We start from the raw sequence: 13,538 nt of genomic DNA on the forward strand, positions 1-13,538 counted from the left end.
CATACACTTCCGCTTAATAAAAAATTGGATAATGTACTACAAAAGAAACTCATGTTGCCTGATTAGAATGATTACATATTTACAAAAAAAATATAAAGGTTCATAAGAATGAGAAATCAACCTGAAAAAAGCTTGCATTCAACTTTAGTTACAGAAGAAAGTTTAAAAAAAATAAAAAAGAATTGAACACAGTAAACCAAAGAGAGTCAATAGAGATCAAAACCACCCTTCTCATGCAATTTAACAAGAATTTGAGTCAGTTATGTCCTCAATTTGCAATTTTTAATGTATGGATGGTCGTAGTTGATATATGCGGTCCAGTAATGCCTGTACTTCGTCATTGCTAGCTCCAACCAAGGTTTCATGTTACCATTATAATGTACAACAGCGGCATTTTCTATCCTGGAACGATCAATGCTTGGATTGTAGCCCAAGCCAAGAACATGCCATGACTTGTTCAGTGGATGCGTCAAGTTATAGAATGTCAGTAAACCAGGAGGCAGAGTTCCAAGTTTCCAAAGGGTTCGGTCCTCATTCTGTTAAAAGATGAAAAAGAAGTTAATGGAGCATAACAGCCGAATAATCAATCATATTGTATGTAATCAACTGAAGTACTTGCTTGCAGTCAAATTTGGTTGGCATAAAGTTAGATAAGTTCTAATCATTTTGGTTAACCGTTTAGTTAAAAAATTGAAAAAAGAGAGAATATAACATGTGAAGTAGCAATATGAAATATGCGTGGGAACTAGTTGATAATATGGAAGTCAAATTGAACACTTTTATGAATACTCAGTTGTTAAATAAAAAAGCTTAATGCTTGATTTGTTTATGATTATGAACAGTATCATTTAAAACTTATGAACAAATTAGTAAGAAGCTCGATTAAGAACTGACATGCGACCAAGCTTGGCTCAATAAGATAAGGTTTTTTTATTAAGTTTGATTAATTAAAGTCTCCTTTTGCGAAATTCAACAAGCTCAACTTATTAAGGCTCGGTTTTTTCTTCAATAGTGCTTATAAATAAGCTTGAGTGAAGCTCAGGCCAAATTAAATCCAAGCTCAAATAAGCTTCTGATAACGAGTACAAACTTGAGTACTATCACACAAGCTGGAATCAATCTGGAACAAGCATTTGGATGAGCTCAAGTTCAAACAACCTCCTACTTGGCTCGGCCCAAATCATTTGCAACAGTATCCATAGAATCCTATTGAGACGTGCATGGGGAGTTTAACCTATTCCATAAAAATATTTTTGCACAACTTACAACCATTTTTTTAGGTTAAGTTTATCCATTTTTCTCTCTAATTCTAAAATTTATATTATCCACCAGTCAAAGGCGCATTTTCTATAATTCAGTGCACATTTCCTAGCCATTCAAGTATATTTTCATTATATTATATTAAGAAATGCTAATGAAATTGTCCTTTAAATTTAATCATGTCCCAAACAATTCTTCAAAATTTTGCTACATATTTTGCTACATGAAACAGCCTAAAAAATGTAAGAAACAAATAGCAATTCACTGCTTCCATAATAGGTGCTAAATCTCACAAACGTCCTAACAAACAGCAGAATGTCCATTGTCTACGTGCAGCAGCAAAAGCATAGAAGGGGAAAAAAGCAACCACCACCAATTACAACTACACAGTATAGAGCCACGAAAGTAAACGGAGTACCGATTTCCTACTACAGTGTAGTACAGCCAATCCTAGCAACAGAGCAAACCAAGGAATGGAGAGAAACATGACAGTTGCCAAAGAGAAGGAACACATTTTGCACAACTTGACCATAATAGGAAGTTTCATAAAATCTTAGGGCATGTTTTGGATTAATTTTATATATTATTTTGCTATTTTTTTTCCTTTCGTTTTTAAAAACATGCTTGTTTAGTATGTTTTTTACATGTTTTTATTCTTTTATATTTTATTTCTAAAAATAAATTAACATATTTTTTAAAATGCTCAAAATAATATTTACGAGTTTTAAGTATTTTTAAAAATAATCATACTTTAACCAAATATCTAAATATATTTTGTATCAAATTAAAATATAAATAAAATTACATAAAAAAATGATCCCAAACAGCCCCTCAGTCTAAAACTACAAATTAGAATGTCCAGAATTCATCTGGCACAAAAACAGCAACCTTCATTCCCCAGCTACACCGGAATAAGACATACATAAGGAAAGAGCCCGCAGATAGAAGTTCTACGAGGAAACAAGCAGCCACCAATTATAGCTACAGTGCAGAAGGTTTTGAGTCCTTGGAAAAGTCTACAATCGGTTCCAAATTTTGAGTGCATTCGTTGTATAGAGTAAGGAAGATCGCAAATATGATGTTAAAAGCTAGAATTTAATCATTAGTGTGCTACCATTGTGTTTGAATGTTTGATTCCATAATTGTGGGTGAGCCTCAATACATTCAGAAAAGTTGTACGTGAAAATAATGCAAGAAAAACAATATAAAGGAACGCCTTCAAACCTATCTTCTACCAAAAGCCACAAAAAGAGAAACTAAGGCCCTGTTTGGGGCGGCGGTAGGTCAGCGGCGTGGTGGGGCGCCACTATTAATCACTATTTGGGGTTGCGGGTGATACGTGGCACAGAGTGTTTTAGGTAAAAAGCAGGCCGCGGGTTCGACCCTATGGCCCCACTTTCTCCTTCGGCATTTTACGTTGGTGCCATTTTTCTCGCCCGCATCAAGACCTTCAGCAACGAAGGAGATGAGGTGACTAGGGTTTCGAGCTGCTCCTTCAACGATGAAAGCTACATGGGCTCCAGGTCCTACTCCAACTTGGCCAGCGGCGAGCAATCGAATGAAACCACTGGGATTAGCGACTACCTTCCCTATGGGAGTTTTGAAAATGCGGAGGAGATCCTCATCGATCATACAATCTCTCCGAAGCACTACAACTTCAGATCTGATTCGCAAATACAGTATAATTCGGTTTCTTCGCCATTCACGGCGTCTGAATCCAACACGGTTGTCTATGGAGCTGAGGAGAATGGGGGGATCTTTGCATCTGATGGGCCTATTTTTCCTGAGCCAGAGGAGATGAAGGAAGAAGGGTTTCGGCTGCGGGAGTGGCGCCGCTGAGAAGCGTTTCTGTTACAAATCTGCTATTTTTTATGCTTAATTGTTAGGGATCTTGTTTGGAATGGTGTCGATTTTCTTTTCCCATCATGGTCAAAGGAAGGCAAAATTCTATATGTTATGCTCTGGATATGAACATATATTGGTTCTCTTATGAAGAATTCTTTATCCAGAAATAGAAAATAATAACAGACACAGAACATAAATTGATTATCTCAATGTTGTTTGTTGATATGAATAAAAGCTCCGAACAGGGGCAAAATGATCATTTGACCAGAAACAACTGTCACACAACTGTTATCAAACAACTGAAACAAATAGCCAGTCAGCTTCTCCGCAGCAGTTTCATGGGGCAGCTAAGCTGCAGCTGATAATTTGGTAAGCTGCAGCTGCCCAAAATAGACCCTAATTCACAACTCCATTTTTGAACAAAAAGAACATCCAATTCAACTAAAATTATAACCATATTGGTCTAAAGAGACGATCAGTAACAACATTCACTTGCAAAGGTTTTACCAAAATCAGATTCCAGGAAGTTCAAAGTAAATTAGTTGAAATAAAGTAAGCAATGATGAAGTGATACAACTCAGACTAGGATCATAGAAGGTTCCATAGAAAAGTCAAAGTGAAGAGACCCTTTATCATTCACATCAGATGACTAAAATAAGTCGTGAAACAGTCTAGACCGATTTTTCCAAAGTTAATCCTATAATGATGCGATGTGGATCAATAGGTTAGAAGTTAAATGGCTAATCAAATGTAAGACTGATATATATTTATGAATGATCTCCCGATTGAGGCAACCTAGAAAGTTTTACCCACAAAAAAATATAAGAGTTATCTAGCAAGCTCAAAATCTCATCTTATCAAAAAAAGTTCAATTTCACATTAAAAAGTCGAGAGTTGCCCACATTGAGATGGAATTGATTCTTGCTGAAAATATAAAAGAAAATGGTTGCTAATGACAACTGAATATTTGAAGCCTTCAAACCACAAATGACTTTTGTAAGGGATTGACAAGTGGGCGCAACACAAACTGGAATTGATGCTCTAAAAATAGGAGGGGCTTCAACATTGACATAAGCCATTGGAACAGGTAGCGGGAAAGGAAGAGCGCAAATGAATGTAATGGACATCTAAAGTAGGGATATTGATTTGGGAATGGAGACAAGAGGCTTGATCTCCTTTAGGATCAAACACAAGAGGCAAAGAAAATATGCCACGAGAAGTGTTGATTTTGAACAAGAAAATGCAAGTGATGCTTGAAGAGATGAGAAATGGTTTGCAAGTGAGAACAACAAGGACGCCATCCACGTTGCACGCCCAAGGCATCACGCCAAGAAGTGTCAACAATCAAGAGACAAACTAAAGAGAGAAGTAGAGCAAATGCTCACCAAGTAGACCCAAGTAGACCTAGGTAGACAAGCGATCAAAGTAACACAAATGAAAAGCAAGGCGACAATGAATAGATCAATAAGCCTGCAGGAGGGAGCCAACAATGATAGAAGCCCATCCCAAAAGGAACAAGGAAGCCAAGAGGCTAAGTTGAGAGAGCAAGGGCTAAGCAATTGCTCAAGGCAATCAATGAGGATGCCATGGTAATTGAGCATGAGAGAAGAGACATATATTTGAGCTTTGAGTTTATAGAGTGTTAAGCTTATATTAGGGTATTATTATATGATGAATTCAGCTTTGAAATTTCTTGTGGCCTTGCCTCTAGAGATTCTCCCCCTTCTTAGATTTCTCCTTTGCTGTGTTGGGGCTATTTGGTTTGTTGAAAGTGAAATGCAATTTAAAAGGTTTGCAAAGTACTCGGATTACAATGTACATAAAATATTTTAAAGTTGTTCGGTTGTTTTATTTTTTCTGTTTAGTTAGATGCATGTAGATTAAAGTAAAAGTGGTGTATTCTGAAAACATATGAGTTTTTTGGTTTTACGTAAATGAAATATATAAAATTTATTTTTCATGTTAACTAGCTATATATTATAAAATAACCCTAATCTTAAATATTTGATATTTAATATTAATTTTTATTTATATAATATCTTAAAATTAATTTTACTTTCCAAAAAAAATGTTAATTAAAAAAAATTGCATATATAATATTTTATATAATTTGCATCAACGTAACACTTACTGCATCATTTGAGTCACAGCATTTGGGGTATACCTTCCCGCTAGCGTCGATCTAGCTCAACTAAAAGCAAATGAAAAAGACAATCAAATCTTTCAGCTTTAGACAAATAGCTTTCCTGAGTACAAAGTCCCAACATTTGGAGTATCCCTTGTGTTGCCCTCATGAATCGCATTGATACCAGCCTAAAACCAATCTCAAATTAGCCAAAATCCAAAGATCATTAACCACAATTGATGTGATATGTGAGATCAACCTTAGCGATGACAACAAAGGTGTCAAAATAGAGCTCATCGGCGACAAAATGGATGACGGGAACTTCAAACCAATACAAGCGCAATGGCCTAATCGATGAAGGCCATAGTCTTGGAGGACTTGACGGCGTTTGCACGGGGATTCACTAATAGATCAAGAGAAGCCATGGCCCATGGGATCTATAGAAGACACCAAGCTTGCCACAGTCATAAGGGAACCTGAGAGTCGCCTAGGTTTGAAACAACCAACGGTTCTTGGACGGATGAGCAGAGATGAATCAAGGAGCGCAAGGAAGAGGAGAGAAGGATGAGAAAAGACGGATCAAGCAGCGCAAGGATGAGGGAGTGGAAAAAAACCCTTGGCAGATACAAGCTCGTCCGGAATAGAGCTGATGCCCAAGATGGTGTTGTGACGGGTTGGAGGCAAATCAAACCCTGGGCCGAGCTCCTTTGGCTTGGAGGCAAGGTAGATGCAGAGGCAAGGTAGATGCAGAGGCAGAAATCATTCAAGTATAGGCCGAGCTGGAGGCTTCCGAGCTTGCACGTTGTTGGAGAGGAGCCTCTGAACTTGCATGCCTGAACATTTTTCGCGGTAGACTAAGGAGGTTTCTCGCGGAAGCGAGTAGAGCTTCACCCACGAAATGAAAAATGCAGCAAGCTGTACTTCGCTCGGTTTGAGCGAACTTAATTTACCGCTAAAGCCCCGTTATAGTCAAGTCAAAGTACACCACAAATTTACAACGTATTTATTTTATTGTAAACCAAACATTAATCTTCCTAAAATTCATGCAATTGTTTTACACTACACCGTAAACCTGTTAACCAAACAGCCCCTTTGTCTCTACCCCTTGCCTCCCTCCTCTTGAGGTGTTCACTCTAGCCTCTTTACCCCTTTTTCTTTCTACCTCAATCAGTTTTACTCCAATACCTAATTTATCTGATTCCAGTTGTGTCGTTTATTATAAAGAAGGAAAACAAAACTTTATAGTGAACATGCAAACTCAATCAACAACTAATTATTAACCAAAATCATGTGTAGATTTTATAGAATTACAAAAAAAATAAGAATATGAAACATAATAGAAAATGAAAGAAGATAAGATTTCAATAGCCTTACCAATGTCTGCCATTTATGATAGATCCCAGTTATGTCTTTCTTCTTCCATTCAACAAGATCGAACATATTCATACCATAGGCCCATCCACACGCATTAGGATCAAAATTCATGGCAATGTGAGGGTTTGAGAAATTGAGATACTTATCAAATCTATGAAAGCTCTCACCACAGGTCTCAACAGCACCGTTTACATTTCCCTTTAGATCTATAAACCATAAAGGTGTTAAATCCTTCTGAACAACAATATCATCATCGAGGAACAATATTTTGTTCAGCTTAGGATAAACTTGTGGTAGATAAAACCTCAAGTGATTAAGCATTGAAAGGTATTTAGGATTTCGGTACTTTAAATTGGAAGAACCAGCTGAAAGGGTTGTGGGATGAGCAGCTGTGAAGTAGTATTCTTTCATGGCTGCAGATTCAAGCTGGTGAAGGACTGGGCAATACGAAGAATTCAACCACTTAAATTCATCCACATTCTCCACATGGATGGTAGCATCCCCAGGTGGATTCAACAGAAACCACATGTTCATGGCTCCGAAGTTGAGTTTATCAGTAACTAGATGAAAGACGTGTTTCTCTGGCTCCTGAAATTTATCCAAGTATTACAAGCAACATCCTTGGAACTAAATGCTAAAGTGTAAGCAGTATATACAATAGCCAAGAATACAAAAGGTAAGATAAATTACCTTAGCATTCACTATGGTTGAGTTCACAACAACTGAGGCAGCCAACACATTGTCAGAGAAGAGTGCATAATGGTAGAGATTTGGGTTTTCCAAATTTTCACTCTTAGGAAATTGTCTTTGCTCTGGAGGGAGGAGGTAATAGTCTATGCTCAGACGCATTGATAAACAATGAATAGCATTTGGAATTGTTTTTGCAGCCAACTGACTCAGGAATGTACTTTGCTTCTTCAAGCCTCTAACCTGCTCATCTGCAGATTGAAGCATCCCTCTCAGATTCCGAATGAATATATTGCAGTCATACAGCTGGCCTTTTGCTTTTGCCAAAACTGCATTCGTTGCTCTAATTGCCTCCAGTGCACTGAAAATGTAATATTGTATTATAATAACTAGATATCAAATTATTTAAACAAGCAGTGGTAGAAAACCTTTGCGGGAGATCGGCGTCAGCATTAGCCTTTCCTAAGATGCGCTGACTTTCCTTGAGATGATTCAATAACTCTGCATAAATGTCAAGCTTATTCTTTGATTTAGCAAGGGCCATATACACCCTTGACATGGTCATTTGATCTCGTATGAACTTTACTTTTGGATCATCATGTTCATTATCATATTCTCGCCTCCATAGATTATATTTACCCAGTACAGCAGAGTCCACAGCTATTGAGAGCTCAATAGCAGCATTTTCAAGTTGAACAGATACTTCATCATCCTGTTATAGTAGAAGGAAGTGGCTTAGTTATTTTAAGTACCTGCTCCTTTGGTCATATGTAAGTGAGAGTTTTTATTACAACTTTGATGTATTTGAATCAATTAGCAATAAAACATTCACAAGTTGAAGTCTAGCACAAGGACCAATAATTAACTCTTTAGCACAATGCTGCCCTGAATTAGTTGAGCCATGGAAATTCAAAATAACTTTCAAAGACTACGACAAAATAAAAGAGTCACTTTCTTTATTGATGTTAGCAGACATCTCATTCACATAGAGCCCATACAGCAAAAAATATTAAAATATTGCTTCTTTTTTTTCTGAGTTTGCGTACCCTTGTAAAGCTATTTGTATATATTTTTCTTCTTGCTAAGTTCTGAAATAACCTTGTAAAAGACTTAAATCTAACATATCTCTACAATATACATGAATATAACAAACATATAATCTTAAATGCAACTATGATGAGGAATCCATGTCATGCTTTTGATATCAAAAGTCAAATATATCAGCACAGGAAAATAAAAGTTATGGAAATAATACAACAATGATCTTTAAGTTCTAATGTCACTCCCTAAAAAATGATTTAACAAAGCTTTATTAATTGTACAATGACATGAATTGTCACTAAAAAATGATGATCTTTCTAACAAAATAGAGCTTGGATATTGACTAAGCTACCCAAGAATAAAAAAGCCTAGCTAAACATCTTAGTTATGTATATTATAATATATAAGTTAATTTTTCCTCTTGATGCCCTAGCGCCGCACTCGCACCCCCAAAAAACCCCCCCCCCCCCCCCCCCCCATCAAGCTCGCGGCGAGGCCTCCTTCCTGCTCACCAGGAAGCTCACCATTGGCCGTCCTCCACAACCGATGCTCCCTCTCAACCCAAAGTACTAGCCAATTCCCTTTGATCTCGTCCGCGAAACATAGATCTCGGCCTTCCCCGTCACCGGCGATGCTTCGACGACCTCCTTCTCCCTAGACAAGCCCTAGGGGTTGAAGCCCTCGTCGTTTGCTCCGAAATTCCTCATGTCGGCAAGGCCTACTAGCTGCCACTCCTTCGACCCAGCTCCCTAACGCGAAAAGTGACACCTCTCTCGGTTTCACTCGCCACCTCACCTCGTCGGGCTCCCTCCCTTCTCTACCGTCGGAGAAGCACTCGCCAACCTCCTCTTGCCGAAAAAGGAGGCCTGCTGGCAAGCTTTCGATTGACCGCCTACAGAGACCTGAAAATCCCATTTTTCTTCTCCTTCGACACTGCTCCTATACGAATCACGGAGACAGATGAATGGAAGCGCTCGGGATTTTTCACAAGGAGATGCCCCAGCTTTTGGAGCTCCCACGATCTCCTTTCACGCAGTTGGCATGTCTCTCGGCCCAAGGCCCTCGCCAGCCTCCTTTCTTTCGCTGCTGAAACCACGACGCCTCCTCCGACGACCTAAGCTGCTGGCAAGCAATTCAACGTCAACACGAAAAAACGCCTTTCAAAAAAAGTACATGTTAATCACATTTTCATATGTTGTGATATTCATTTTAGATACTTGTATACCTCACTACCTCCCTTGCTCCTTCCTCATTCCGTACATGTTTTTGCGAGATATGTCAGTGCATGGTTCGAATACCGACTGTTTGGACAAGTCCAAAGAACGCGTCATCAACCACCGCGGTGAAAAGATTCACTAAAACCCTTTGCATTCTCTTCATTAGCAAGCCACAAGAATAGATTTTGCTAGGTGTTTGTGGGTTTAGTCGCCCACACGAGGGAGGTTTGACTGGCCATCCAAAATCGTCCGACTCAATCGATTGGCCGAACAAAACCGGTCAACCAGACCGCATGCCTTTGATTGGCCAATTTTGTGGTGTCGTAGTGGGTTCGATCGCCCACACTAGGCAAGTTGGTCTGCCGACACTAGTAAGCACGACGCTTATAGATTGGACGTTTATTTCGTAAAGAAAGCCCTGGGGTAGGAAGCACATTCGTGGCCAATTCCTTTGTGAATCCGAGTGACTTCTAGTTACAAGTCTTAGCCCCAATCCTAGCCGGTCAGAAACCAAATTTCCCAGGGTTTAGGCGCTTCCAACCTTCCTTGGAGAGGTTGGAATATTTCGATCTTGAAGAATGGGAAAAGCTTTCTGTTTAGCTCATTCTACAAGAACGTGGAGGGGTTGTAGAACGGAAAAAGGTTTGTAGCTAGTTTGTCCTAAAAACGGTGAAGGACTTCTTTTATGAGAAATCAGAGAATGAAGTTCTCTACATTCCTCGCAAAAGTCGGAGGCCGCCATGCCGCATATCCAAGAGCTAAAACCTTATGCGCCAATGTGAGAGCGTTAGTCGATTTGACTCGCTATTGATTGTGACTAATCACATCATGCAAATTGCACTGTATGTCTGTATGTTTGCATGCTCGTGTTTTGTCGCCCACACTAGCAAATTGGTCGGCCGATCCTAGTTGGCCCGGCTACATGCCTATTGATTGGACAATCATGTGCGTAATTTATATGTTGCATGTCACACATTACCCTTTGCCTTGACAAGCCGCCCCAGCACGGTCAACACTACACTTTGCCTCGACCGACCGGCCCGGCCCGGTCGACACTGCATCTTGCCTCGATCGACCGCCCTGGTCTGGTTGGCATTACACTTGGCATCGACTAACTGCTCTAGCTAGGTCAACATTACAATTTCGTCTGACCAGTCGCCCTAGCACGACTGACCCATCACTTTTGTCCAAACAACTGCCACGGCCCGGTCGAGCGACCACTTCGATCCCACTGACCGCCCCTGCTTAGTCAACAAATCACCTTACTCCTTAGCCCAACTGAGCCTGTCGAATACAATGCCACGGGTTTGACCACCCTGGTCAACCCAACCGGTCGAACAAATAGCTTCTCTTGTACGGTGTATGTTTTGCATACACATTAGTATTGCTTGCATGATATTTTGCACAATTATCGCATGCTTGAGTTGTATTTTGTGTTCATTCATATATTCACCCCACTTGGATGATTCTCTCCAGTGAGAATCATCATTCTATTGAGTAAATGCCTCTTGTGGCACACTCACCCAAAAGGGACAATGCCCACAGCACGCTCGCGCCTTTTGAGCCAGGCTTCCCGATAATGTTGCCACTTGAGTTAATGCCCCCTTGAGGTACACTCGTTCTCCTGGGTCACTGCCTCCACGACACACTCAACCTTTCGAGTCGCCGCCTCCAAGGCATACCAATTACTTTGGGTCACTTCCACCACAACACGCCCACCCTTTCAGGTCATTGCATCTACGACACGCTCATTCTTCGTCTCGTTGCCTCCATGACATGCCCACCTTTTTTGATCACTGCCTCTTGTTGACCTCATTTTTGTGAGGTCTTGTCTTCTCCTCCTTAGAGCCTAGATTCTAGCTCTAGAAATTCCTACTGACCATCTTAGAAAACTAGAATTGAGACTCACCCTTTTAGAAATTCCAGTCACTTCTTATTTTTCTTTGATGTCTAACATTTATGGCACAAGACCATCGTCTTATGAATGAGCGGTTATGGGCTATTTTGTGAAGACTCAGAGGAAAAGTTCCCAATAGGACTTCAAGCCTTAGGAAGACATTGCACGAAATCGGACTTCAATTAAGCCCAAAGGACGGGCGAAAATGTGAACTTCTCCGGATGACCTCCGACGACAAATTGGACTGCGCCAACGCGTCCGGGATACCAATTTTGGTAGGAAAGGACATCCATATTGCCATATTTTCGACACGAGAAAATTGGCACGCAAATCGATGAATTCGTCAAAACGACTTCCGACGGCGAAACAAACCGCGCCAGCACGTCCGGAACGTCAGAATTAAGCAAAAATGATATCAATTTTGCTACGTTTTGATGCGTGGGTGAAACACAAATTAAAATTTTATTTTTCAAAATATTAAATCATATTCATATTAAACCTAAATTTTATTTAGGTTCTCACCCGCTCCCTTAACCAAACATTTCGGCCCCGCATTCGACTCAATTCCGCGGCATTCTTTTTCCTTCTTCGACCGAGAGCCGCTCGGGCGGAGCCCTAGCTTTCGCACGCGCCTCTTCTCCCGCGATCGGCCGCAGTCGAGCTCGACGATCGAACCCCTGGCTGCTGAAATCATCTTCCTCTTCCCTCACACGCGGCATTCCGCTGCCGATTCAGCACGCGGCTCTCCTCGAGTTCCTCTCGACCGAACAGCCCTCCAACGGTGGAACTCCACCTGGCCGACCCTTCCTCTGCCCTAGGCTGCATTTCCTCTTGCCTTAAATCTTTCTCACCTCTCCCTTTACACGATTTGCTTACTAGGGTGGCTGGTAGGTGGCTGATCTCCTCTTCTAATGCTTATAAAATCCCATTTGGGGGAAGATTTTAGGGTTGGCCGAAATTTGGAGAGTGGGGAGGTGCTGCCAAAATCTTTTCTAACTTACATTTTCTTCTCATTTTCTGTGGCTTGGGAGTTGTTAAAATTTTTGAGGAAGAAAGAAAGAGCTCTTGAAGGAGAAGAGGCTTTGCCGAAATCCTCTTTAAGCTAGAACTTTCGAGTGTTTGTGGCGTGGAGCATTTTTTTGGTTGCCGTTTCTGAAGATCTTGGGAGGGATATCTCGTTCGGAGTGGTTTTCTTGAATCATTCTTATAATTTTATTTTTAAAGCGGCATTAAGAGGTATTTATCTTCCTTCCTCTGATTTGCAATATTTCCGATGACATCTAAAAATACTTCTTTGCTCTTTTAGGACATGTGAAAGCTTCTTTGGGTTTAATGTGTTACACTTGGTGGATTTGAGAGTTTACATTTTTATGAGGTGCATGTGCACGGGTGTGGTATTTTCTTGTTTCCTAACTCCAAGGCATGATTTTATGCGTGTTAAAATATGATGTGTTGCTTGGATCGGGACATTAAGCTAGTTTATTTTGTTTCTCTAGAAAAAAAAGAGAAGGGAAAGGGAAGATAGATGGGAGATGTTTCGGCTAGCCTTGGTATGGAGGGCTTGATGGAGCTTATTTCTTTGCCCTCATTCAATTAATTTCTTGGCTTTGATGTTTGCTCTTTTAATCACTTCATATTCACAAATGGTAGCATGATATGTGGAAGCATTGGTAGAGCTTTTTTTTTTTTAAAAAAAAAATGCATTTTTATTCCTTACAAATGTGTATGGAAAAGCATGTTGGAGGGCTGTCCCTATTATTTTCATTGCTTGAAACGTTAGAAAGTAAGACATATATATTGATAATTGAAATTGTTGGGTGGCCTATTTGTCAAAATCTGAAAACTTTGGTGTTTTATTTTTGCAAAAATCCGAAATGGCAAAGATTGGAAAGTTTTAGATGACCTATTTGTACAAAAATCTGAGGAATTGGGTATGGGGAAAATTATTTATGCAGCTTGTCAAACAACTATATGCATCTGTAGCATTCATTTTCAGTATTTGGGCGGAATTAGTATAAAGGTGAAACTTAGGTGCTAGATATGTAAAGGCATGGCTTGGCTGACGTGTAAATGTACCGGGGCAGGGAATTAT

At 40.0% G+C, this 13,538-nt stretch overlaps 1 protein-coding gene across 1 annotated transcript in view; it reads right to left on the reverse strand.

Moving 5' to 3' along the window:
- Positions 1 to 87: 87 nt before the first annotated feature.
- Positions 88 to 13,538, reverse strand: part of LOC110026294 (polygalacturonate 4-alpha-galacturonosyltransferase-like) — a 27,684-nt gene continuing 14,233 nt past the window's right edge. Inside the window, exons 4-7 of the mRNA XM_020727177.1 lie at positions 7,720 to 8,003; positions 7,295 to 7,652; positions 6,605 to 7,192; positions 88 to 536 (exon numbers count right to left, since the gene is read on the reverse strand). Of these exons, the coding sequence (XP_020582836.1) occupies positions 261 to 536; positions 6,605 to 7,192; positions 7,295 to 7,652; positions 7,720 to 8,003 (1,506 nt within the window). The 3' untranslated portion in view covers positions 88 to 260. The remainder of the gene's footprint in view (positions 537 to 6,604; positions 7,193 to 7,294; positions 7,653 to 7,719; positions 8,004 to 13,538) is intronic.

This window comes from Phalaenopsis equestris, unplaced genomic scaffold (assembly GCF_001263595.1).
Source record: "Phalaenopsis equestris unplaced genomic scaffold, ASM126359v1 Scaffold000362, whole genome shotgun sequence".
Lineage (NCBI taxonomy): Eukaryota > Viridiplantae > Streptophyta > Magnoliopsida > Asparagales > Orchidaceae > Phalaenopsis > Phalaenopsis equestris.